Consider the following 22,500-nt stretch of genomic DNA (forward strand, 5'->3'; position numbering starts at 1 on the left):
AGGGCTGAACTGTTGGCTTTTCCAGATCATCATTTATATGAGAGATACAGATTCTCCAGAGATGACATCTCCTATATCTGCCAACTGATCGGCCCTCACCGATGTGGGACTGTGTGCGTGGCGCTTCGCTTTTTTGCCAGTGGCACTTTTTTGTACACGCTTGGGAATATGCTGAAAATATTGGCGAAGCAACAGCGTGCCGCACTGTGCGCGTAGTCGACTTGGCTTTAAAAAGTCTTTACAAAGAATTTGTGCCTCCAAAGAGGCCTTTTATGTAGTCAGCCCTTTTACTGGGGGGCATAGTTTGTGAGGATGCCCCCCCCCCTTCAATCCCCTCAATAACAGGACACCCTTTATTCAATTGGATAGCCAGCTCCTCCGCTGGCGTGAGTTCTGCTGGTGGTGGCCCTCCCCCGGTGCCCGTTATCTCTGGGTTGGAATGGTGCAGATGATATCCAAGTGTAAATATAGCTTGTGGACATACTTACCACACTGAACAATGTTTTTATATTTTATTTTAACTTGCTGCCACGTCCACTTCTCCCCACTCAGGTTGGTGCTGTTTAAAAGTAAAAAGTTTAATGTTACATTAACAGCCTGTAGGTTATATATTCTCGGGCAAGATCTTTAAACAACCGATACGTTCTCATAATTTGTGTATTATGGCCAAGCTTTAACTTGGGTTGTAGGCTACTTACGCATTTAATCGATCAGCAGTTTCCTGCCAGCCTTGCTCTCTGAGTTTATGTATTGAGGCTGTGTTACCTCTTTTCGTTATTATATGTTCCTCATATGTCTCCATTATAAGTGCCTGCTCTGAGGCAGTGAACTTTGCCGCTAGTTTTTTTCATATTACATTTTGCCATTGTGAATCCGGCTGATCTGTGTTCGACCTCATGGGCTGCTTATAGTCTGACTAGATGAACCTGTCTTGAATTAGTTTGATTGCGTGGACGTGGCTCAACCTTTATGGAACCGCTTTAGCCTCATCTCATTTGTTAGGCTTATTCAAGTCAGGTGTTTCACATTAAGCGCCGCTTTTCTGAGCTTGCTTCATGGAACGGACCCCTGGTTCCCTTGTTATCGGGGTAAATCACCATGGTAACTTATGCTGAACAGCTGACCTGCTCCAGGTCAAGATGGAGATAAGAGATCAAACTGTGTAAAAGCTCCGCCCACTGGGGTGGTTGGTAGTGTAGCGGGTTGTGCCGGCACCCCATGTACAGAGGCCACAGTCCTCACTGCAGTGGGCCTCAGCTCAAATCCCACATCAGACAGCCTCTGTCTGCTTCCTGTCTCTCTTCAACTGTCCTGTCCATTAAAGCCCAGAAAATATACTTTAATTAAAAAAAGCTCCCACTGACCACTCCCTTCCTTTGAACCATGACATCATGTTCTTATCGTGGAGCTGCTGGGGATCGTTCCAGTCTCTGAGGAGGACCAGGGTCTTCAGAGACCCACAAGATCCTTTGAGATCCTCTGAGGAGTTTCTGAAAGATCTAGATTCTCCTCAGAGGATGAACCTTTGTCAGCTGCTGGAGCTTCAACAGAACCAACCTGACCCGTAGGAGCAAAGTACTCACAGTACCACAGACTGTCTACATGTACTTCACGTGTTACCTGTTCACTGTGGCTGATGCAGAGGAGCTCAACACAATCTACACTTTATACTTTACACATTAAAGTTTTTACTTTAGTTTCTATTGCTCTTTATTTTTTTCTACTGATTTTCTTTTTCGTATCTGACCTGTTTTCAAACCTCATTGTACATGTGTGTACTGATGTCATTATACAGTAGAAATAGAATCAGTGTCATGATACATATACATAATAATATGAAAATCAGTCGACTTGCTTCTTGACAGTATATTTGTGTTTTATTTCCTCCAGCTGAGCCTGAAGCCACCAGGGTTTCACCTGAAACTCTGAAACTGTCCCACACAGAGAGAATTCATGTTGATGTGATGGAGACACAGATGAGACTATTTTCAGATCCACTCTTGTTAACAACAGTTTTACTATAAAAACAATCCAGATGTGTCACCAGCTGTTCTGAACTGCTTCTTTTATTCTGGATGTTTGTTCTCCTCTGATTTCTATTATTCAACAGTTTGATCCTCAGCTCAGCTGTCAGTCAAACTGTCCATGTCTGTGATTATATGCAGTAAACCCCGCCCCTTTCATGTGCATACGATCTTGATGAGGAAAACTTGAGTTAACTTGAGTTCATAACAAGCGTCATGTGACCACTAGCCTGACTCTGTCTCAGGTAACTACGGGCTGTGGGATCAGCACGCTGCCATCTCCTGGGTCCGCAGGAACATCGAGGCGTTTGGAGGTCACCCCGACAACATCACTATCTTTGGCCAATCAGCCGGAGCCGCCAGTGTCAACTTCCAGGTCAGAGGTCAAAGAGAGTTGATGATGTGTGACCTGTGACTGACAGAAAGTAAATATTATTATTAAAGAAACCAATTCATTCAAATGCATTGAATTCAAAACTGAAACTTGATGAAATAAAGTTAGAAAAACTAAATAACTGGTCAAACCACGGACTTCAAATAAAGATGGACGACATGACGGATCCCAAAAGTGAAGCCAAATCATCAGGATCTCCCCCTGGTGTCTGGCTGCAGTAGGGTCAAAAACCACCATGTTAGCAGATGGGACATGGACCAAACTAAAAGTCTAAATAAATGTTTATCAAAGATCTTTCTGTCATTTCAGGTCGTTCTTATTTCACCGATGTTTGTTTTTATATTACATAGACTCTGACTGCAAATGACATCATCATCACAACATGGCAGTGTTTGTATCAAAGATATTTTGGATTCATTTCTGGAGGAAGCAGAGACGTCATCTTTATTTATTGGCTTAAAATGGTCCATTAGAGTCTAACCTCTGTCTGTGTCCTCAGATGCTGTCCCCCTACAATAAAGGGTTATTCCGCAGAGCGATTTCACAATGTGGTGTGGCCCTCAGCCCCTGGGCCCTGCAGACCAACCCCATGTCCCTCACCAGGAAGGTCCACAGACACGTTGGAACATACAGCTCCTGTTCAATGGGAACAGGCGTGAACACATAAACATGTTTTTAACGTGTTGTTCTGCAGACAGTTCCTGATGGAAGCATCTGTGTGTTACTGCAGATCGCCCGTAAGGTCGGCTGTCTGAGGAGCGATGAGGACGAGATGCTAACATGTCTGAAGATGAGCGACCCCGTTGGTCTCACCATGGCGGGAAAAATCGATGTGATGCTCATTCTTGGAAAAGGTCAGATCAGCAGGGACGGACAAAAACTAGTCTGTAGAGGGCAGCAGATCATTGTCTTTCTAATGTCTGTCCAGAGAAGATGGTCTTTATATACAGTCAGTGTCTTTATATACAGTCAGTGTCTTTATATACAGTCAGTGATGGTCTTTATATACAGTCAGTGATCATCTTTATATACAGTCAGTGTCTTTATATACAGTCAGTGACTTTATATACAGTCAGTGTCTTTATATACAGTCAGTGTCTTTATATACAGTCAGTGACTTTATATACAGTCAGTGTCTTTATATACAGTCAGTGACTTTATATACAGTCAGTGATGGTCTTTATATACAGTCAGTGTCTTTATATACAGTCAGTGATCATCTTTATATACAGTCAGTGTCTTTATATACAGTCAGTGTCTTTATATACAGTCAGTGTCTTTATATACAGTCAGTGTCTTTATATACAGTCAGTGTCTTTATATACAGTTAGTGTCTTTATATACAGTCAGTGTCTTTATATACAGTCAGTGATCATCTTTATATACAGTCAGTGATGGTCTTTATATACAGTCAGTGTCTTTATATACAGTCAGTGTCTTTATATATTCAGAGTCTGTCTCTGCAGGTGTGGTTATGGATCTCCTTGAACTCGCTCCGGTGGTTGATGGTGACTTTATCCCTGATGATCCGAGCCGTCTCTTCCATAACGCTGCTCACTTTGATTTCATGGTTGGAGTCAACAGCATGGACGGACACATTTTTGCTGGAGTCGACGTTCCTTCAATTAACATGAAAAATGGAAACACAACAATGTGAGTACTGAGGACTGCCGGAACTTTATTTAGAAAAGTGGCCTACAGGAACAGTAACATGTCATCTGAGGTGACCAGAGTTCTGGTTTGAGTCCAGAAACCAGCAGCTGGATCCAGATCTACTTTCTTCTGACTTCCTGAGAGCTTTGCGACTTGAGGCTATGACATCATGAAGTTGTTGCTATGGAGAATGTGGTGACATCTTAGGTTCTACCATGACGATCTTTTTGAACCCATGTGTCTCCTCCTGTGTTCTCCTAAGGGAGGACGTGAGGGGTCTCCTCGCAGGTCTCACAAAAGAGAAGGGGAGCGCCGCCATTGCCTCGGCCTATGAGGTTTACTCCTCACACTGGGGGTCGTTTCCGGAGCAGGAGGTGGTGAAGAAGACAGTGGCAGACATCGAAACCGATTTCCTGTTCCTGGTCCCCACACAGATTGCCCTCCAGCTGCATGCCAAAAACTCCAGGTCAGATCCGAGTGGTGGATGCTTCTGGTTCTGGTTCTGGACCTAAGTTTTGAACTTTTTTTCCTGTGGTTTGTCCCTCAGTGGAGCTCGTACCTACTCCTACCTGTTCAACATGAAGACACGTATCCCAGGATTCCCTCGCTGGGTGGAGGCGGAGCATGCAGAGGACCTGCAATACCTATTCGGTAAACCCTTCTCTACACCACTGGTCTACTTCCCTCGACACCGGGAACTGTCCAAGTACATGATCGCATACTGGACCAACTTCGCCAAGACTGGGTAATCTCCCAGCATGCATTACACATAGGCACACACATACATGGTCTGAACTGTGTCTGAAGTAGTCCCAACTCTGCCTCTTCTCTTTTTGTCCAGTGATCCCAGTAGAGGTGACAGTAAAGTCCCAGCTCCATGGCCCCCTTTCTCCATACAACACCGACCCTACTTGACCATCAACCACCAGATCAGCAAGTCCTCTGTCAGGTACTTCTGCTGAGTTCTGTTGTGTGCTCCTATCCTCTATTCTGCTAGAGTCTCTTCTAATGTTGTGTTTAGTATTTCAATTTGTGTTGTAATATAATGCGACAGCTACTCTGTTCTACTGGGCATCATGGCTTAGGCATCTATAGATGGCGCTCTATGCACGCACAGAGGCGTTTATAGTTATGGTGTCACAATACACTCTGAAGCACTAGAGAATAGAGAAGATTTCATCAGCTCAGCTTCACAAGACTTGGCAACTTGTGATCATCTCTGGTCTCTGCAGGACAAGTTGTAGAAATGATTGTAAAGTCTTCACTTGAAGGCGTCCATGTTGAAATGAATGTGTCTTGGCATCAAAAATTCTGAGGTGCACAACCAGGCATCATCCAAGTTTTGGAGCGGTCGTTGCAAAAGACGCCATGATGTCTATTCTGGTTCTAATCTTGGTGGTGGCAACACAATGACGAGTTTAAACCAGCCCCACTCTTCTCTTTTCTATTGTTAGTCTTTATTTTCTTCTCATGTCTCCACTGAGTGCTGCCCTCTGCTGTCCATTTTACATGCTGTTGTGTTTTAATGATGAAGTCACCTTTTAAGGCTCCGTGAGACAAATTGTGATTCGTGAAAATAGGCTGAACTAAAATTGATTGCTTGATCTCATCTCGTCAGCTACGACCTGAGATCAGATTACGTCACCTACTGGACTCAAACCTACAGCAGCCTGCCATCAGACAGGGGAGAAGAAGAAGAAGAAAACTGCCCTGACGTCAGAGTCTGATTTGAATCACAAAGGAATTATTTATTAATGTCTGAATGATATTAATATAATAAAAGTAGAACATATCAATAGTGAATCATCAGTGAAAATTGAAGTTGAAGAAATTAAACCGTCACACTTTGTCTCTGAATAAAAGAAGCTGCACTCTGAGTTTTTTATTTCATCATTGATCCATTGAACAGTTTCTTCTACTTCCGTCCACATTTTCCAGGATACGACTGAAACAAACGACCTGATCACTTTCTAACTAACCTGAGATTTTATCTGTTCTTTCAAAATAAAAGCAGCTGTTACCCATGAGCCCACCTGTCAATACGCAGCTGGCTCCTGATTGGATAATGCCCATACATGGAGACAGTACAGGCTCAGGTGTGATGGAATATTTTTAATATTATTCTGTGGTAGGTAGAAGATGATCATTTTCAAAGACAGGCAGAAACCAATACAGCTTCAATATGACCACCAGAGGGCGCAGGATACCTGTAATGTTTAAGTACAACATAAAGGAAAAAGTGATGACAAAAACCTGAGGAAGGAAGAAGAAGAAGAAAAGAAGAAGAAGAAGAAAAGAGGAAGAAGAATATGGAACGAGAGAAGAGACAAACTATATACTCGTTAGTTCTCACACAGCAACAGGAAACACATCACATTCACACGTCTCTATAGTTGTGAGGACACTCACTCGCCTGTAACCTTAACCATGACAACTAAATGCCTAACCCTAACCTGACCTAACCTAACTTAACTTAACCTAACCTAACTTAACTTAACCTAACTTAACCTAACCTAACTTAACCTAACCTAACCCTAACCTGACACCAAGTGAGGACCAGATAAAATGTCCTCACTGTTGTTGGTAGAACTGAAATTGGCCTGATAACTATATATAGACCACACACACACACACACACACACACGTCTGATCTTCTATCTTAGTGAGGACACACATTGACATGACACATTGAGTTGCCCCCCCAACCTGAACCACCAAACTAAATACTAAACTTAATTTAACCATAAAACAGAGTCTGAACCCTCAAACAGCCTCTGAAGAAATGAGAACAGAACAAAATGTCCTCACTCTGTAGGTCTGTGATGTTCCTCACAGACACAGACACACCGCAGAAAGACAAGAGAGGTGGTGAAGAAGGAGACGGAGAAGAAGAAGAAGAAGAAGAGAGGATGAAGCTCTCCGTCTAACCGTTCAGAAAAGAGAAAAGAGGAGAGCAAAGCAGGAAGAAGTGATAAATGAGGAAGTTTGAAGTGTTTTAAAAAAGAACAAGAAAAAGATTCAAATACAACGAACAAGGAATAGAAGTGAAGAGGAGAGGAGGAAGAGAAGAGGAGGAGAGGAGAAGGAGAGGCGGTGAAGAGGAGGAGAAAAGAAATAGGAGAAGAAGAAAAGGAACAGAAGAGACGATTCAGAGCGGTGATGGACGAGGACATCAGGAAACAGGGGATTCTTTATCTCCAGCAGCAGAGGTTTGGAAAGGTACTGATGCCAATGCTAACACTGCTCACAATGCTAACACTGCTCACAATGCTAACACTGCTCACAATGCTAACACTGCTAACAATGCTAACACTGCTAACAATGCTAACACTGCTAACAGTCTTGTTATTGTTAAATCTCTCTTCTCTGGCTTATTTTAATTGTCTATCATTTTTTACTGTTTTGCCTCAGTTCTTTGTTTGTTGTGTTGCTTTGTTTGTTGTGTTGCTTTGTTTGTTGTGTTTCTTTGTTTCTTTGTTTGTTGTGTTTCTTTGTTTCTTTGTTTCTTTGTTTGTTGTGTTTCTTTGTTTGTTGTGTTGCTTTGTTTGTTGTGTTTCTTTGTTTCTTTGTTTCTTTGTTTGTTGTGTTTCTTTGTTTCTTTGTTTCTTTGTTTGTTTGTTTGTTGTGTTTCTTTGTTTGTTTGTTTGTTTGTTGTGTTTCTGCAGATGAACATTAGCTACTAACCCTACAAACACTGTCCCTTTAAATAAAATGAAAGGATGTTTATGGGTTAGGGTTATATATTATATATTATATAATACTATATAATTATAAATATAATTATATTATACTAATGTCACTACATGAGAGTAAAGTAACTATATGTGAATAAAGTAACTATATGTGAATAAAGTAACTATATGAGAGTAAAGTAACTATATGAGAATAAAGTAACTATATGAGAGTAAAGTAACTATATGAGAGTAAAGTAACTATATGTGAATAAAGTAACTATATATGAATAAAGTAACTATATATGAATAAAGTAACTATATGAGAGTAAAGTAACTATATGAGAGTAAAGTAACTATATATGAATAAAGTAACTATATGAGAGTAAAGTAACTATATATGAATAAAGTAACTATATGAGAGTAAAGTAACTATATGAGAGTAAAGTAACTATATGAGAGTAAAGTAACTATATATGAATAAAGTAACTATATGAGAGTAAAGTAACTATATGAGAGTAAAGTAACTATATGTGAATAAAGTAACTATATATGAATAAAGTAACTATATATGAATAAAGTAACTATATGAGAGTAAAGTAACTATATGAGAGTAAAGTAACTATATATGAATAAAGTAACTATATGAGAGTAAAGTAACTATATGAGAGTAAAGTAACTATATGAGAGTAAAGTAACTATATATGAATAAAGTAACTATATGAGAGTAAAGTAACTATATGAGAGTAAAGTAACTATATGAGAATAAAGTAACTATATGAGAGTAAAGTAACTATATGAGAATAATACAACTCTGTGAGTAAGTAACAGTAAATCAGTCCTATCATTCTCTGTGTGTAGAAGTGGAAGCGTGTGTGGAGCGCCCTCTATAGGGACAGTCCTTGTTCCATCTCCAGACTGGAGTTCTTTGACTGTAAAGATGGAGGAGTTGAGAAAAGTTTACGCAAACAACAGGAACAAAAGAAGGTATATGATTCTACTCGTCTCTACAAGTCTCTACCCGACTCTACGCGACTCTATGTGGTCTGTTGCCTAGGTGATAACATCCTGTGTGTGTCTTCTAGGTGATTCGTCTGTCAGACTGTATCCGGGTATCGGAGGTGGAGGTGGACGGATGTCCGAGAGACACTGGACCGTTCCTTGTGGAGACAACAGAAAAGATCTATGTTTTCGCTGCAGAGAGACACCAGGTGGACGACTGGACACACAAACTGTGTGAGATAGCCTTCCCTGTGGGTACACACACACACACACACACACACACACACACACACACACACGTGTCGATCTGTTTGAGTTTTTTCAGACCGAAAAATGGAAACGACACATGATCCAAAACTAGGCTCATGTTAAATGTTGTTGTGGGCATAATAGAGTGAGGACGTCCACCCTTAACGCCGACATTAACGGCTGGAGATAAATGTGACGAGATCAAACAGTCCAACTGGGCACTACCCAACGTGTGAGCACCGCCCCTGGTTCAGTGGAGTTTAACGTGTGTAACTGTTGTTGTGTAGTTTGTGTGATGAATGGTGTCTTTGCAGATGAGCTGGACGGAGCATGGCGTGAAGCGAGGCAGCGTGCAGAGAGGAACCAGGGTGGAGGAAGACGAGGGGATGGAGGACAACTCTCTGTACAGTGGCAGACAAACAGGTACACTTGTCTCACCTGTCCACATGTCTCCCTGCTGGTTCACCTACAACTCGTCGACCTCAGACAGTAAATAGAAGTCGACACGTCTCCACTTCCTCCAGAAATGAAACAAAAATATCTCCGATACAAACGCTGCCATCTTGTGATCATGACGTCATTTACAGTCAGAGTCTGTGCAGTTGTGATCGTGGTATCGAGTCAGTCTCAGCTGTCAATCATGACGTCTCCGCCTGTTTTTATATCATCGAGAACTGATTCAAATCAAACTGATGAGAAACATGAACAAACATCAGAGAGAGAAGAACTGAAACGACAGAAACATCTTTGACAAACATTTATTGAACGTCTACTTTGATTTTATTAGTTTGGTTCATGTCCCATCTGCTAACATGGAGGAGGTTAATGAGCCATACTGCAGCCAGACACCAGGGGGCGATAGAGGTGCTTTGGATTTGTCCAGCTTTATTTACAGCCATTGTGACGACAGAACACTGAGTCAGACAAAGATAAAAGTTTTTAAAAATTCAGAACGTCTGTGTCGTTATGTTTGTGCAGTTTTCAGTTCCACCTTAAAACCTCACTTCCTCTCTCTCCCTCTGTTTCACCATCACAGTTAAATTTAGCAGCCTGCGGCTAAAGTGATGCATTTATCTGCAACACACACACACACACATCTCTACAGGTCACATGTGTGTGGTGCAAACTTGCATGTGTTAGTTCCTGCTCCGTGTGTTTGTGTGTGTGTGAAGAGCGTCCTCAGCTTTATCTTGAAGGGACAAACTTCCTGTTTCTCAACAGGAAACTGTGGTAATAGTAGTTAGATCTTTGACTTAAATTAAAATAGTAGCACTGCAGTGTAGTAATACATATAGTACTACACACAGTTGTGTTCTACCACAACAGTCATATTTGATTGGATCATTGAGGTCATGATGCTGTTTCTCCTCCAACACCTGCAGCAGATCATGTGTGTGTGTGTGTGTGTGTGTGTGTGTGTGTTACAGTAGAAAGAGTTCTTACATTCTATTTTCCAACCTGAGTTTTTTATCAAGGTAACGCTGCGTTTCCTTTGCTTGTCTGTTGGTGGCGTTATATCCACTTTGTGCTTGTGTCTGTGAAAAGAGTCCAAAGTGACTTTTTCTCCTTTGAACCTTTTTAACCAACAGAACCAATGAAAATCTATGTGAAAACCTGACCACTCCCACTGAGAACAGTGAACACACTTTGATTATACGATGAGCAGATGGCTCTTAGCAAAAGGGGGAGGTCAGACACTTTCTCGTTCTCCAACACAGTGACGCTCAGCCGGGGACTTGTGGGTATTGTCGCTCCTGCCTGGTGCCTATCACCCTGGGAGCCTCCAGAGAACAAGAGAGTTCAGCCCCTAACCAGGAGTTTGGATCCAGAGGCCACACTGTGCAACGAGCAGAGTCTCACTGCACCTCCCTCTGGGGAGGCACCTCCCTCTGGGGAGGCACCGCCTCTGTCTGCCAACTGTCTTACAGGACTGTTCCATGTTGTTTTTGTGGGCTGGGCCTTACCAAGGTTAGGGTCGGGGATGCTCGAATTATCAGGGGTCATATGAGGCCTGGCCCCCAAACGCTCACCGGTGAGATCCCCCCAGGTGTGACTCCAGGAGGGGGCTCCAGTCATTCTGAGCGATGTTACCTATGATCGTTGATGTCATCTGGGTTTTCTGAAATACTCTTCGTCTGGCCCCACCCCCTGGGACCACTCTGCCCTTGGGAGACCCAAGAGAAGCAGTGCCACAGACAACACAGCTCCAGGATCAGTTTATAATCCATAATCTGTAATCCACAATCTATAACCTATTATATCTGGTCCATAATATACAATCTCTAATCCATAATCCATACTGTATAATCTATAATCTATAATCTGAAAGGTTTTGAGAAGGTGAAAGAAGAAAAATTACAAATAATGAATTCATCAGTTGTTGAGTTTTACTGTGGATCAACTGATCAATCAGTTATTTCATCTTTGTGTGTGTGTGTGTGTGTGTGTGTGTGTGTGTGTGTGTGTCAGTGCGTGACTTCAGAGTGTGTGTGCGGAGGACGGAGGCCTCTGATCACTGCAGACTGAAAGGAGACGGAGTCCTGCGAGCAGACGTGGACGCTCTTCACCTGCTCAACAAGACAGGAGACATTTTGTTTACGTGGCCGTACAGATTCCTGAGACGCTTTGGACGAGACAAGGTCTCTCTCTCTCTCTCACACACTCTCTCTCTCTCTCTCACACACACACACAGGATGTTGTGAGTGACGTCTTTGATCTCGTCTTCAGTCGACCTTCTCCTTTGAAGCGGGGCGGAGGTGTGCGTCCGGCGAGGGCAGTTTCCAGTTCGACACCAAACAGGGTAACTTCCTGTTTCAGGTGGTTGAAGCCGCTATCGACCTGCGAAGGACGGCCCCCCCGCACAGACAGATCTCTGGGGGGGGGCCGCTGAGTCCAGATCCCTCCCACAACCCCAACCTGCCCCCCCCACCCCAGAGCAGGACACTGCTACTGCCACCTCAATCCCGCAGTCATATCCCACAACCCCCTGCTGCTCAGGTCAGCTGATTCACAGGTCATCTGTACATGGTTTCAAAATAAAGTCTGAAGTGTCAGAATAAAGTCAGGATTGTGATGTTTACATAAAACATTTGAGGTCAGTTTCCTGAAGCTGTTGGTTGTAACTTCCTGTTGAAAAGGGCTGATGTTGTTTCCTGTCTGCAGGCTGAGGACGCTGTGTACAGCACAGTGACGGAGCATCTTCACATGACTCATCACAAAGAGAGCTCCAGCCCTTCACTGCAAAAGCAGCGCCTCCAGCTGGTAGGACACAACTTTACAGCCATGTTGTCTTGAGATGGGACCAGTATAAGTTCATGACTCAGGTTTTATTTCTTTGTTAGTGGAAACTGTTACAGCTTCGAATAGGTTTAATGAAAGCGCACACGTGTGTGATACTCAAGTTTCCCATCATGTCAGTTCACCTGAACACTGTCCAACAGGAAGCTCATGGTGCGTTTAAGGACACGAGGGATTGTTATGGTCCTCATGGATTAGTTCTTCATCGTCCTGGTTCACATTAACACAGTTCACATTGGGTCTGCAGTTTTTAAGCTCCCCCTGCTGGACACCTTCAGCTGTTGTAGTGACAGGTGGAGACAGACAGTAAAAGATGAGATCATTGATCACTGATTGGTTATCGATCGGTTTCGTCTCTAATGTCCCTTGTTCTGTTCTCAGTGTCGTCTGGAGCCTCCTGTCGATAAAGTCCTGACCGGCGTGAAGAGTTTGTCTCTGGACACTCGCGGTCTCCCCGTCCCCCGAAAGAACCAGGTCAAGATGATCTCCAGCTGCCCGCTGCCCCACGTCGAGCCGAGCCCCACTCCAGCCCTAGGCTCCACCCCCTCCCACGACTCCAGTCAGAGCCCTAAACTGAGCTCAAATCCAGAACAGGCCTACGCCCAGATCACACAGCCCACCCCCAGAGAGCGGGGCTCCAAGAGGGAGAGGAGGGAGGGAGGAGGCAGCCTGGCTCCACCCTGTAACTGCCCTCAAATCGACCCAGAGCCAGAGTACTCCCTCCCCTTCGACACCATCGCCAAGAACATCATGGTGGACATCCTGAGCTCCCATCAGGCTCTTGTGTCTGAGTCCGGCGCGGACCCGCTCTATGACAGCATTGACGAGATGAAGATCAGAAACATCTTCACAAGCAAAGACGACGCCCACGAACCAACGCAAAGGAAGGTAGATCACATCTACGACGAGCCTGAGGGCTGCGCCGTCGCCAGCGCTGCCACCACCAGAGGGCCGGAATCCACTATCCCTACAGCAGTATACGATGACCCCGAGGAGATGAGAGGAGACGCCTGGAGGAACATGGGTACAGCCGATGACCCCAAAGGTCACGAGTACCCGTACGATCCCCGGGTGGATGACTACGCCGTGCCAAAACGCCCCAAGAGGGCATTTCCTGTCACACAAGACCCCAACATAGAAGAAGAAGACGAGGAGGAGGACGTGAAGCAGGAGGAGGAGGAGCAGCGAGACTCACAGTACACCAACATCATGGTGAAGATGTAGAAACGTCATCATCACACGGGCGCTTTATGTTTCAGTTCATTTAAGGAGCAGGTTTCTCATCACACAGCTTTAACTAACTCTCTTGTTTATTTGGATCCAGGGAGCGATCGCTCATCTTCACACAAACAACGATCAACGTCTGAAACAAGAGAAATGTGATCGTTCTACTGGAGACTCAGTGAAACCAAAGTGAACCGCTGGTTCGTCTGTTTCACTCAGTATCAGCAGTAAATTCATAATTAAACGTTAAATCTCTGATCTGCAGCAGCGAGAGACTCATCCTGCAGGGGGCAGCACAACAACAGCTCATTAGTTCTTACACAGTGCTTACACAGTTAATGTGGCTCATTGTGTTTAAACTCTACTCACAGGCCAAAGAGTCAACACTGGGAACTCTCACCTCTATTTGAAATCAAACCCCAACAATCCCTAAAAAAATCTCAAACACTTGCACCGTTTGAAACAAAGTGCCAACAACACACTGACGCACTTGATGTGGAACTCTGCTGTGTTTGCTCAGGCGTCTGTGACAGGGTGTTCCAGTAGATCTGCTCAGTTTCAATCAACACAAATAAAAAGTGTTCACAGTTTTATTTTAACAACAAAAAACTGAAGCAGTGAGACAACAGACGAATGTTTCGGATCTTTTGACGGTAACAGTAGATCGTAGAGATGAGGGGGTGCTTCAGGGATCCTGACGTCTGTTTGGCGTTTGTGCGTCCACATCTCAAGCAATATGGCGAGGCCCCGCTGCATCTAACCCTGGACTGACCCCACCTCTCCACCTGCCTCTTCCTTTGCTTGCACACCTTCCGGCACCAAGCTGAAAAGAGCTCCTCTACTGGACTGAGAACTGTGAATCAGGGGCCAGTTTAAAACTTGGAAGTTATTGTGGTTTGTGAACTGATCCCGGATCAGAGCTGCCAGGTGGAAACAAACCTGAGTCATGTGATCTTATGCTGTAGGGACCGAGGGTGTCGTGGTGATGGAGACGTCCGTGTAGACTCATGATGATGCGCACAATGAGATTTCCTCCATGCTGGACAGAGACATTCACCATGGCTCTGACCAATCACATACCCCCCCGACGCCTGGCCAGATTGAAGCTTCAGGATGTAAATGAAGGACTGTGAGCAGCTGCCTCTCTGTAACAGTAACAGATGGAGTGGGGGTTGGTTCGGGTCAGATTCATTCTGTCAAAACAAGCTGCGGACGAGGTCGGTGCCTCCGTCCTCTCCAGATTTACAACATGATCCAGTGGCTCGTGACAAAGTCCGATGCCACCAGCGGTCTCCCGCACACAGCCAGAGACCAACAGGTTGCTTTTCAGCATCTTTAGTAAATCAAACGCAAACTCACAAAACTCTTAACGCAACTTGCAAACTATTTCAGCTGCACCTCGGCTTTGCGGCTCCATTCTGTCCGTGTCTCACACGTGTGTTCTTCCCCCCCCCCAGAGGTTCACTGAGCCTCCTCCACATGGCTCCAGTGTCCTCAGAAACTGGTCCATGTCTCTTGCCTGGTTCTCGTACTCTCTCCCGTCCTCTCTCTCTTCCACTGCCTCCATGTTTGCAAAAGAGAGGTGATCTCCCCTGAAGCCTGTTTGTGGAGTTAAGGCTCAGACTGGTGTTCAATCAGGGTATGAAGTGTTTCCGTGTGTGTGTGTGTGTGTGTGTGTGTGTGTGTGTGTGTGTGTGTGATTGTCATTTTGAAATGACAAAAGTGAAGGTTTTATCTAAGCATTCACTTTTAATGTGTGAGCACCGTCAGGAAACACTTATCTTGATGTTTGTGAGTTAATGTTGAATGATTTGAGGAAATAATAAAGTTCATGTGAAACAGATTCTCTTCTTTTAAATGATTCAGACATACATTCTGTCAGTTTTCTCTCGTGTGAATATCTTTACTCCTGTAACATGTAAAGAGAATGTGAATGAATAAATATTCTGTTAGCGGCTCATGTAAACATCACAATGTAAATAATGTCTAGAATCATGTAAACTACATGTCTACACTCTCCTGTCTTCACTTTTTCATAAAGTCAGTGAAACTGTTTCTCTGCCTCCGACTCTTTTACCACTAACATTAATGTTTACATGATTATTTGTAGGAGCCAAAATTATTGTTCACACAAACTAACTTGTTTGAGTCGGTTCCATCTTCTGAGTGATTTATAATCCAGTATCATTGTTTGGGATGTATCGAGTCAGACACAACAGTTGCTCAGCAACCACAGCGGTTATATAGTGTTTTCATGATATCGTTGTTTACATCAGCGACAGAAAGAGGTCAACATGTTTATTTAATGAGCATCAGATGATCTCCACCACACACACACACACACACACACACACACACACATAAATTAACAGACACGTGTGTCACAGAACTGGGACTTCAGACGTTTACAGCTGGTGTGACCTCATTCATCAGAGTGATGTCAGAGTGATGTTAGAGTGATGTCAGAGTGATGTTAGAGTGATGTCAGAGTGATGTTAGAGTGATGTCAGAGTGATGTTAGAGTGATGTTAGAGTGATGTCAGAGTGATGTGGGTTGGGTTGTTTTGTTATGACATCATCATCATGAACCAGTGTAAACCAGTTCCTTTCTACTGTATGTCAACATGTGACTGTGGTAGATTTACTGCATGACTGGTACTGTCTGACGCTAACGACTGCACACACACACACACACACACTCACTAACTCTCTCACTAACACAATCACTGACCCCCCTCAGGGATACAGCGGGATACAAATGTGTCCCAGCATGCATCTCTTTGTACGTCTTACAAGAGCATCAGTGTGTGTGTGTGTGTGTGTGTGTGTGTGTGTGTGTTTGTGTGTGTGTGTGTGTGTGTGTGTGTGTGTGTGTGTGCACTGGCCTGGAAGCTGATGGGAACTTTCTCCTCATGACACTTGAGATGAAACGATGATGTCATAGGTGTCCTACTTCACGTTCACAGCTGAGCTCAGGAGCGAGTATGAGACAGTGACATCACAATTTTAATAAAGATGGACGACATCAGCTTACAAAAGTGAAGCAAAATCTTCTCTACCACCCCCTGGTGTCTGGCTGCAGTATAAACCCTCCTCCTCCATGTTATTATTTGTTACAGCTCCATTCTTCTTACTTATTGTAAGTTGCTTTGGATAAATGGAATGCAATGTAATCTGTTCAATAACTAAGATTCAAGATGTTTATTGTCATATACACAGCAGATAAACACACTTTACAGCATGTAATGAAACTCAAGAAAGATTAGAGACAAAAAAGAAATAATAAAAATAGAAAATTCAGTGTACAAGGTTTTTTCTTCTCCTTTTTTTAGTGCAAAATACAAAAACATGTACAAAGATGCAGAGTAGATATGTTTCTGTTGTTGTTTTAAAGTAAAGATGCAAAACTCACAAATTACAGCAACAAAACATGGAGATACAACATCACAGAGAGTGATAATTACAAGTTATATCTGGTCACTGGTGGGGGGGCAGAAGAGCAAGATGGTTGTTTCCATGGCAACCACAATAAGGATCCAGAGCTGCATCCCTGTAGCCGTAGCAACTGTGCATTCTGGCAGCAGACAGGATAATGAATGTTATTTTAAACAGAAAGGAAGAAGAAGAAGAATGATGATGATGATGATGATGAGTGGTGGATTTTTCTGCTGCTTTTATTTCATGAGGCAAGTCAAACCTGGAACCACACACACACACACACACACACACACACACACACACACACACACCAACAAAGGTGTCCCATCTGTTGACATGTTTGTTACATGTCCGGAATTATCTCACACATGTTCATCAGGCTCAGACACATGTAATAAATTCAAATATAATATAATATTATATATTTTGAAAATGTGATTCCACTAAATAAACATGAAGCAGTTTAATAATGTATTTTATTTTGAAATTTGATGATAAATAAATCATGATTAATCACTGACCTGTGCACGCGCGTGGGATCACGACGCGTCATTAATTCCCCAACACCAGAGATGACGCTCGTACCCGACGCTCCAGCGGCCGCGCGTCCTCTCCTCCGTCTGTGAGCGCGCGGGAGCGAGCATCAGGATCCAAGGACAGACCGCGGGCTCGCGAGCATCAGGTCATCTGAAAGTGCGCGAGCGTCACCGACACCGAGTAACGGACAACAACCGACTGACCGGTGAGAAAAACAACGAGCACACGCAGCGATGAACCGACACGCCGACGACTGAATCAACAGCCCCGAGTCTGAGCTCCGGTGACCGGGGGAGAGGTCTGACCGCCACCGGAGGAGCCACCGGAGGAGCCACCGCCTCTACCAATCAACCAATCAATCAATCAATCAACCAACCAACCAACCAATCAATCAATCAACCAACCAACCAATCAACGACCTTTAACCTGAGCCGAGTGAACCCGAGCAGCGGCGGACGGAACCGAAGTGACCGTGACTGAAATCAACAGGAGAGCCTGTGACGGAATTCAGCTTTTAATTTGAAAATCAGCAGCAGAAGGAACGGAAACAGTGAGTTTTTCATTGAATTTAATTAAAGTGATTTTTTCAGTTTCATGGTTTAAATAAAGTTTTTATCAAATATAAAAAAATGTTCTTCACCTGATAATGTCTGTTTATCTTCATGACTTTTATTTTGAAAGTAACCACAACAGCCAGTCATTGAGCTTTCTGATGCATCCTCACTTCTTCATCCTCACTTCCTCATCCTCACCTCTTCATCCTCACCTCTTCATCCTCACCTCTTCATCCTCACTTCTTCATCCTCACTTCCTCATCCTCACCTCTTCATCCTCACTTCTTCATCCTCACCTCTTCATCTTCACTTCTTCATCCTCACTTCTTCATCTTCACCTCTTCATCCTCACCTCTTCATCCTCACTTCTTCATCCTCACCTCTTCATCCTCATCTCTTCATCCTCACTTCTTCATCCTCACTTCCTCATCCTCACCTCTTCATCCTCACCTCTTCATCCTCACCTCTTCATCCTCACTTCTTCATCCTCACTTCTTCATCCTCACCTCTTCATCCTCACCTCTTCATCCTCATGTCTTCATCCTCACTTCCTCATCCTCACCTCTTCATCCTCACCTCTTCATCCTCACTTCTTCATCCTCACCTCTTCATCTTCATCTCTTCATCCTCACCTCTTCATCCTCACTTCTTCATCCTCACCTCTTCATCCTCACCTCTTCATCCTCACTTCTTCATCCTCACCTCTTCATCTTCATCTCTTCATCCTCACTTCTTCATCCTCACCTCTTCATCCTCACTTCTTCATCCTCACTTCTTCATCCTCATCTCTTCATCTTCACCTCTTCATCCTCACCTCTTCATCCTCACTTCTTCATCCTCACTTCTTCATCCTCATCTCTTCATCCTCACTTCTTCATCCTCACCTCTTCATCCTCACTTCTTCATCCTCACTTCTTCATCCTCACCTCTTCATCCTCACTTCTTCATCCTCACTTCTTCATCCTCACCTCTTCATCCTCATCTCTTCATCTTCACCTCTTCATCCTCACTTCTTCATCCTCACTTCTTCATCCTCACCTCTTCATCCTCACCTCTTCATCCTCACTTCTTCATCCTCACTTCTTCATCCTCACCTCTTCATCCTCATCTCTTCATCTTCACCTCTTCATCCTCACTTCTTCATCCTCACTTCTTCATCCTCACCTCTTCATCCTCACTTCTTCATCCTCACTTCTTCATCTTCATCTCTTCATCCTCGCTTCTTCATCCTCACCTCTTCATCCTCACCTCTTCATCCTCACTTCTTCATCCTCACTTCTTCATCCTCACCTCTTCATCCTCACTTCTTCATCCTCACTTCCTCATCCTACTTCTTCATCCTCACCTCTTCATCCTCACTTCTTCATCCTCACCTCTTCATCCTCACTTCTTCATCCTCACTTCCTCATCCTACTTCTTCATCATCACTTCTTCATCCTCACTTCTTCATCCTCACTTCCTCATCCTCACTTCTTCATCCTCACTTCTTCATCTTCACCTCTTCATCTTCACCTCTTCATCCTCACTTCTTCATCCTCACCTCTTCATCCTCATCTCTTCATCCTCACTTCTTCATCCTCACCTCTTCATCCTCATCTCTTCATCTTCACCTCTTCATCCTCACCTCTTCATCCTCATCTCTTCATCCTCACTTCTTCATCCTCACTTCTTCATCCTCACCTCTTCATCTTCACTTCTTCATCCTTACCTCTTCATCCTCACCTCTTCATCCTCACTTCTTCATCCTCACCTCTTTATCCTCACTTCTTCATCTTCACCTCTTCATCCTCATCTCTTCATCCTCACTTCTTCATCCTCACCTCTTCATCCTCATCTCTTCATCCTCACCTCTTCATCCTCACTTCTTCATCTTCACCTCTTCATCCTCACCTCTTCATCCTCACCTCTTCATCGTCATCTCTTCATCCTCACCTCTTCATCCTCATCTCTTCATCCTCACCTCTTCATCCTCAATCAACTGAGTGTCCCCAGTTTGACTTTATCTTTACCTCCAGTCAGTCCACCTGTCTGTCCACCTGTCTGTCCACCTGTCAGTCCACCTGTCAGTCCACCTGTCAGTCCACCTGTCAGTCCACCTGTCTGTCCACCTGTCTGTCCACCTGTCTGTCCACATGTGTTCAGTTGATGCATGACCCCTGTGCTCCTCCCCCTCAGTGGAGCTGCGTGGCGTGCTGCTCCTCGCCGTGCTGCAGTGCTGCTCAGTGGCTCGTGGCGGTTGTGAACCTCGGCTGGTGAACATCGGCGCCGTCCTGAGTCAGAAACGTTACGAGCAGGTGTTCAAGGAGGCGGTGAGCCAGGCCAACGCTCTGTACGGGAAGGACAAGTTCAAGATGAACGCCATCTCCGTCACTCACAAGCCCAACGCCATCCAGATGGCGCTGTCTGTCTGTGAGGACCTCATCTCCAACCAGGTGGGGGCGCTCTGTTCCTCAGCTCTGATTGAATCTGTTATCAGATGATCTGTCATCATCTTCATCATCTTCATCATCTTCATCATCTTCATCATCATCTTCATCATCTTCATCCTCATCTTCATCATCATCTTCATCATCATCTTCATCATCTTCGTCATCTGAATATTTTAAATGTGGAGTAAAGTTGAGGATAAACACGACCCACAATCCCTCATCACAGAGGGATTGTGGGTCGTGTAGTAAAACCTGCTGTGTGCTTCACTGTGAAAGTGAAGGTCAAATGTCTGCTCTCTCTCTGTCTCTCTCTCCCTCTGTCTCTCTCTCCCTCTGTCTCTCTCTCTCCCTCTCTCTGTCTGTCTCTGTCTCTGTCTGCTCTCTCTCTCTCTCCTCTCTCTCTCCCTCTGTCTTTCTCTCTCTGTCTCTGTCTGCTCTCTCTGTCCTCTCTCTCCCTCTCCCTCTGTCTCTGTCTGCTCTCTCTCTCCTCTCTCTCCCTCTGTCTGTCTCTCTCTCTCTCCTCTCTCTCTCTCTCTCTCCCTCTGTCTGTCTGTCTGTCTCTCTCTCCTCTCTCTCCCTCTGTCTGTCTGTCTGTCTGTCTCTGTCTCTCTGTCTGTCTCTCTCTCTCCTCTCTCTCTCTCTCTCTCCCTCTGTCTGTCTGTCTCTCTCTCTCTCCTCTCTCCCTCTGTCTGTCTGTCTGTCTCTCTCTCTCTCCTCTCTCTCCCTCTGTCTGTCTGTCTGTCTGCTCTCTCTCTCCTCTCTCTCTCCCTCTGTCTGTCTGTCTGTCTGTCTGTCTCTCTCTCCTCTCTCTCTCTCTCTCCCTCTGTCTGTCTCTCTCTCTCTCCTCTCTCTCTCTCTCTCTCTCTCTCCCTCTGTCTGTCTGTCTGTCTGTCTCTCTCTCTCTCTCTCTCCTCTCTCTCTCTCTCTCTCTCTCCCTCTGTCTCTGTCTGCTCTCTCTCTCCTCTCTCTCCCTCTGTCTGTCTCTCTCTCTCTCTCCCTCTGTCTGTCTGTCTGTCTGTCTCTCTCTCTCCTCTCTCTCTCCCTCTCTCTCTCTCTCTCCCTCTGTCTCTGTCTCTGTCTCTCATCTGCTCACATGAATTTAGTTTGTGAGCCTCAGCTCAGAATCTGTGATGAAAGACAGAAGCTTCTCACTCGTTCACAGCTTCAGAGCTTCAGAGCTTCAGAGCTTCAGAGCTTCAGAGCTTCAGCTGTGAACGGTTCCTCGGACCAGATGTTCTGGTTCTGGATCAAACTGAACCTGGTTCTGTTGGTTCACAGTGGAAACACTTTGTTGGACCAATCACAGGAAGTAGAGACACATTAAACCATAGAAGAAGAAGAAGAAGAAGAAGAAGAAGAAGAAGAAGAAGAAGAAGAAGAAGAAGACTATCACTGGTGATCCAGTCAGATGTTTGTACATCACTGTAAACAGTAACTTATTTTATTTTGAAAGAACCGAGTTGATCACAGTCAATCCAGCTGCTTTTCGTCGGTTCCTTGTTTCACTTGTCGAGGAAATGAGGCCAACATGGCGGAGTGAGAGAGATAGAGAGAGAGAGACAATCAGAAATGTTGGACAACAGATTAACGTCCTCTCTCTCTGTAGAAACAGATTTAATACGTCCATGATCCCAGAGGAACCAAACTGAAGGGATTATAGACACACACAGATTCAACATCTCTTCTATCTTCATCTTCATTTTATCTTCTGCTGATAAATATATGTATATATAAATATATATACACACACATACAGAGCTCACCTGGCGACTAAAATAATATAGTCTGAAAATGATCTTCATCTCGTTCTTCTTCTTCTGCAGGTGTATGCCATCCTCGTCAGTCACCCTCCTCAGTCCAACGACCATCTGACTCCAACGCCTGTTTCCTACACCGCTGGTTTCTACAGAATCCCTGTGGTCGGCCTGACGACCCGCATGTCCATCTACTCTGACAAGGTAACCTGAGGCTGCTGGGGTTTCCCCAGGTGTTCCTAAGGGCTCTGTCCCTAAATATTTTCTAAATTGT

General features: G+C 44.4%; 3 protein-coding genes across 7 annotated transcripts in view; all 3 read left to right on the forward strand.

Annotated features, from left to right (window-relative positions):
- The window catches only part of LOC109644890 (bile salt-activated lipase-like), a 10,004-nt gene extending 4,056 nt beyond the window's left edge, over window positions 1-5,948 (forward strand). Inside the window, exons 5-12 of the mRNA XM_069523179.1 lie at window positions 2,270-2,400; window positions 2,918-3,025; window positions 3,149-3,272; window positions 3,885-4,071; window positions 4,334-4,537; window positions 4,619-4,816; window positions 4,913-5,020; window positions 5,690-5,948. Of these exons, the coding sequence (XP_069379280.1) occupies window positions 2,270-2,400; window positions 2,918-3,025; window positions 3,149-3,272; window positions 3,885-4,071; window positions 4,334-4,537; window positions 4,619-4,816; window positions 4,913-5,020; window positions 5,690-5,798 (1,169 nt within the window). The 3' untranslated portion in view covers window positions 5,799-5,948. The remainder of the gene's footprint in view (window positions 1-2,269; window positions 2,401-2,917; window positions 3,026-3,148; window positions 3,273-3,884; window positions 4,072-4,333; window positions 4,538-4,618; window positions 4,817-4,912; window positions 5,021-5,689) is intronic.
- A 225-nt stretch (window positions 5,949-6,173) lies between these two features.
- Window positions 6,174-15,569, forward strand: dok2 (docking protein 2). The gene is made up of 8 exons (XM_020110355.2): window positions 6,174-7,290; window positions 8,604-8,729; window positions 8,828-8,995; window positions 9,308-9,416; window positions 11,463-11,632; window positions 11,721-11,990; window positions 12,156-12,254; window positions 12,672-15,569. Exons 1-8 carry the CDS (start codon window positions 7,231-7,233, stop codon window positions 13,512-13,514), a joined length of 1,845 nt encoding a protein of 614 aa, XP_019965914.2. The 5' UTR covers window positions 6,174-7,230; the 3' UTR covers window positions 13,515-15,569.
- Window positions 15,570-17,592: 2,023 nt separating this feature from the next.
- Window positions 17,593-22,500, forward strand: part of grin1b (glutamate receptor, ionotropic, N-methyl D-aspartate 1b) — a 35,964-nt gene continuing 31,056 nt past the window's right edge. For 2 of the 5 annotated variants that reach the window (XM_069523170.1, XM_069523172.1), the window contains exons 1-3: window positions 17,595-18,039; window positions 20,219-20,475; window positions 22,296-22,430. In XM_069523170.1, coding sequence (XP_069379271.1) covers window position 18,039; window positions 20,219-20,475; window positions 22,296-22,430 — 393 coding nt within the window. In that variant the 5' untranslated portion in view covers window positions 17,595-18,038. Of the gene's footprint in view, window positions 18,040-20,218; window positions 20,476-22,295; window positions 22,431-22,500 lie in introns of all 5 variants that reach the window. The other 3 variants (XM_069523174.1, XM_069523171.1, XM_069523173.1) reach the window with 3 other exon arrangements.

This window comes from Paralichthys olivaceus, chromosome 4 (genome assembly GCF_024713975.1).
Source record: "Paralichthys olivaceus isolate ysfri-2021 chromosome 4, ASM2471397v2, whole genome shotgun sequence".
Taxonomy (NCBI): domain Eukaryota; kingdom Metazoa; phylum Chordata; class Actinopteri; order Pleuronectiformes; family Paralichthyidae; genus Paralichthys; species Paralichthys olivaceus.